This window comes from Bactrocera tryoni, chromosome 2, assembly GCF_016617805.1.
Source record: "Bactrocera tryoni isolate S06 chromosome 2, CSIRO_BtryS06_freeze2, whole genome shotgun sequence".
Lineage (NCBI taxonomy): Eukaryota > Metazoa > Arthropoda > Insecta > Diptera > Tephritidae > Bactrocera > Bactrocera tryoni.
This window is the reverse complement of record NC_052500.1, coordinates 71,004,133-71,005,240: the sequence shown is the minus strand read 5'-3', so window position 1 is coordinate 71,005,240 and position 1,108 is coordinate 71,004,133. Positions and strand designations below refer to the sequence as shown.

At 27.3% G+C, this 1,108-nt stretch overlaps 1 protein-coding gene across 1 annotated transcript in view; it reads left to right on the top strand.

Annotated features, from left to right (window-relative positions):
• Positions 1-453, top strand: part of LOC120768856 (transcription activator MSS11-like) — a 3,270-nt gene extending 2,817 nt beyond the window's left edge. The window contains exon 3 of the mRNA XM_040095612.1: positions 436-453. Coding sequence (XP_039951546.1) covers positions 436-453 — 18 coding nt within the window. The remainder of the gene's footprint in view (positions 1-435) is intronic.
• Positions 454-1,108: the final 655 nt, after the last annotated feature.

Sequence of the window (1,108 nt, the reverse complement as noted above, 5' to 3'; positions counted from 1 at the left end):
AAATAATTTTTGATTTTTTTGTTTTGTTTTTGTTAGAAAAAAAATGGATTTTATATTTTTAAATAACATAATAATACTTTATATTTAATTTTTGCATTAAAAAGTAATTTGTTGCAATTTTTAAACAATAAAAAAATTGTATTTAATTTTAATTATAAGCAGAACAAAAAGTATAAACAATGAATGCAAACTAAAATATTTAAATAAATTTTCTATAAATAAAAAATACAAAAATTTACATTTTATAAATTAATAACTATAATAATATGTATAGTAATATCATACTTTGATATCATATCTGATAAATATATAATACAATGGCAACTCCCACACACAATTGCCAATTAATTTAAAACGCGTCATGAAAAACAGATCAAGTACGAATGCTACGAATTATATAAATTGTAAATGAATTAAATTTTTGCTCGCTCACAGGGCTGGAAGGTTGCGTAAATCTCAACTCAACAACGCACAGTGAGGGTCGACCCCCAGCGAAAACCCGGCTTACGTGCCACGCTTACAAATTTATGTTAAATAGCGGCACTAACTAAATGTAAATACACACATAATACATATATATATATATATGACTTATATAAGTATGTACATGTGTGGCCGTATGTATTTACAACAACTATTTATTAGCGCTTACATTGTTCTCTTTAGTTGGGCCATCAGTTAAGAATCGTATTTAAACGCGTCTATAATGTGCTAATTTAGCGGCAACACTGCGACAGGCATATTTATATGAACACACACACATATACATACATACTACAATTATTTTCATTTCGCTTTTAACAATTAACTAGCTGACAATAAATAATTTACGAATATTTACAAGAACGACAGTTAATTGAAAAGTTAACATTCATATTGACGGACTTGTTAATTTAGGGGGTTGTCAAAAAACAGATAGCAATAAAAACAAACACAGTGGATTATAATAAAACAGTTTGAATGCTAATTTGCAGCTGTAAAAATATATATGTACATATAGTTAACGGCAACTACTGACACTTTAATGAGCAACCATATAATATCCAGATAATAGCAATAATCGTTAACTTGTAGGAGTGGAGATCTCGCCATGTAAATTATTTAAATC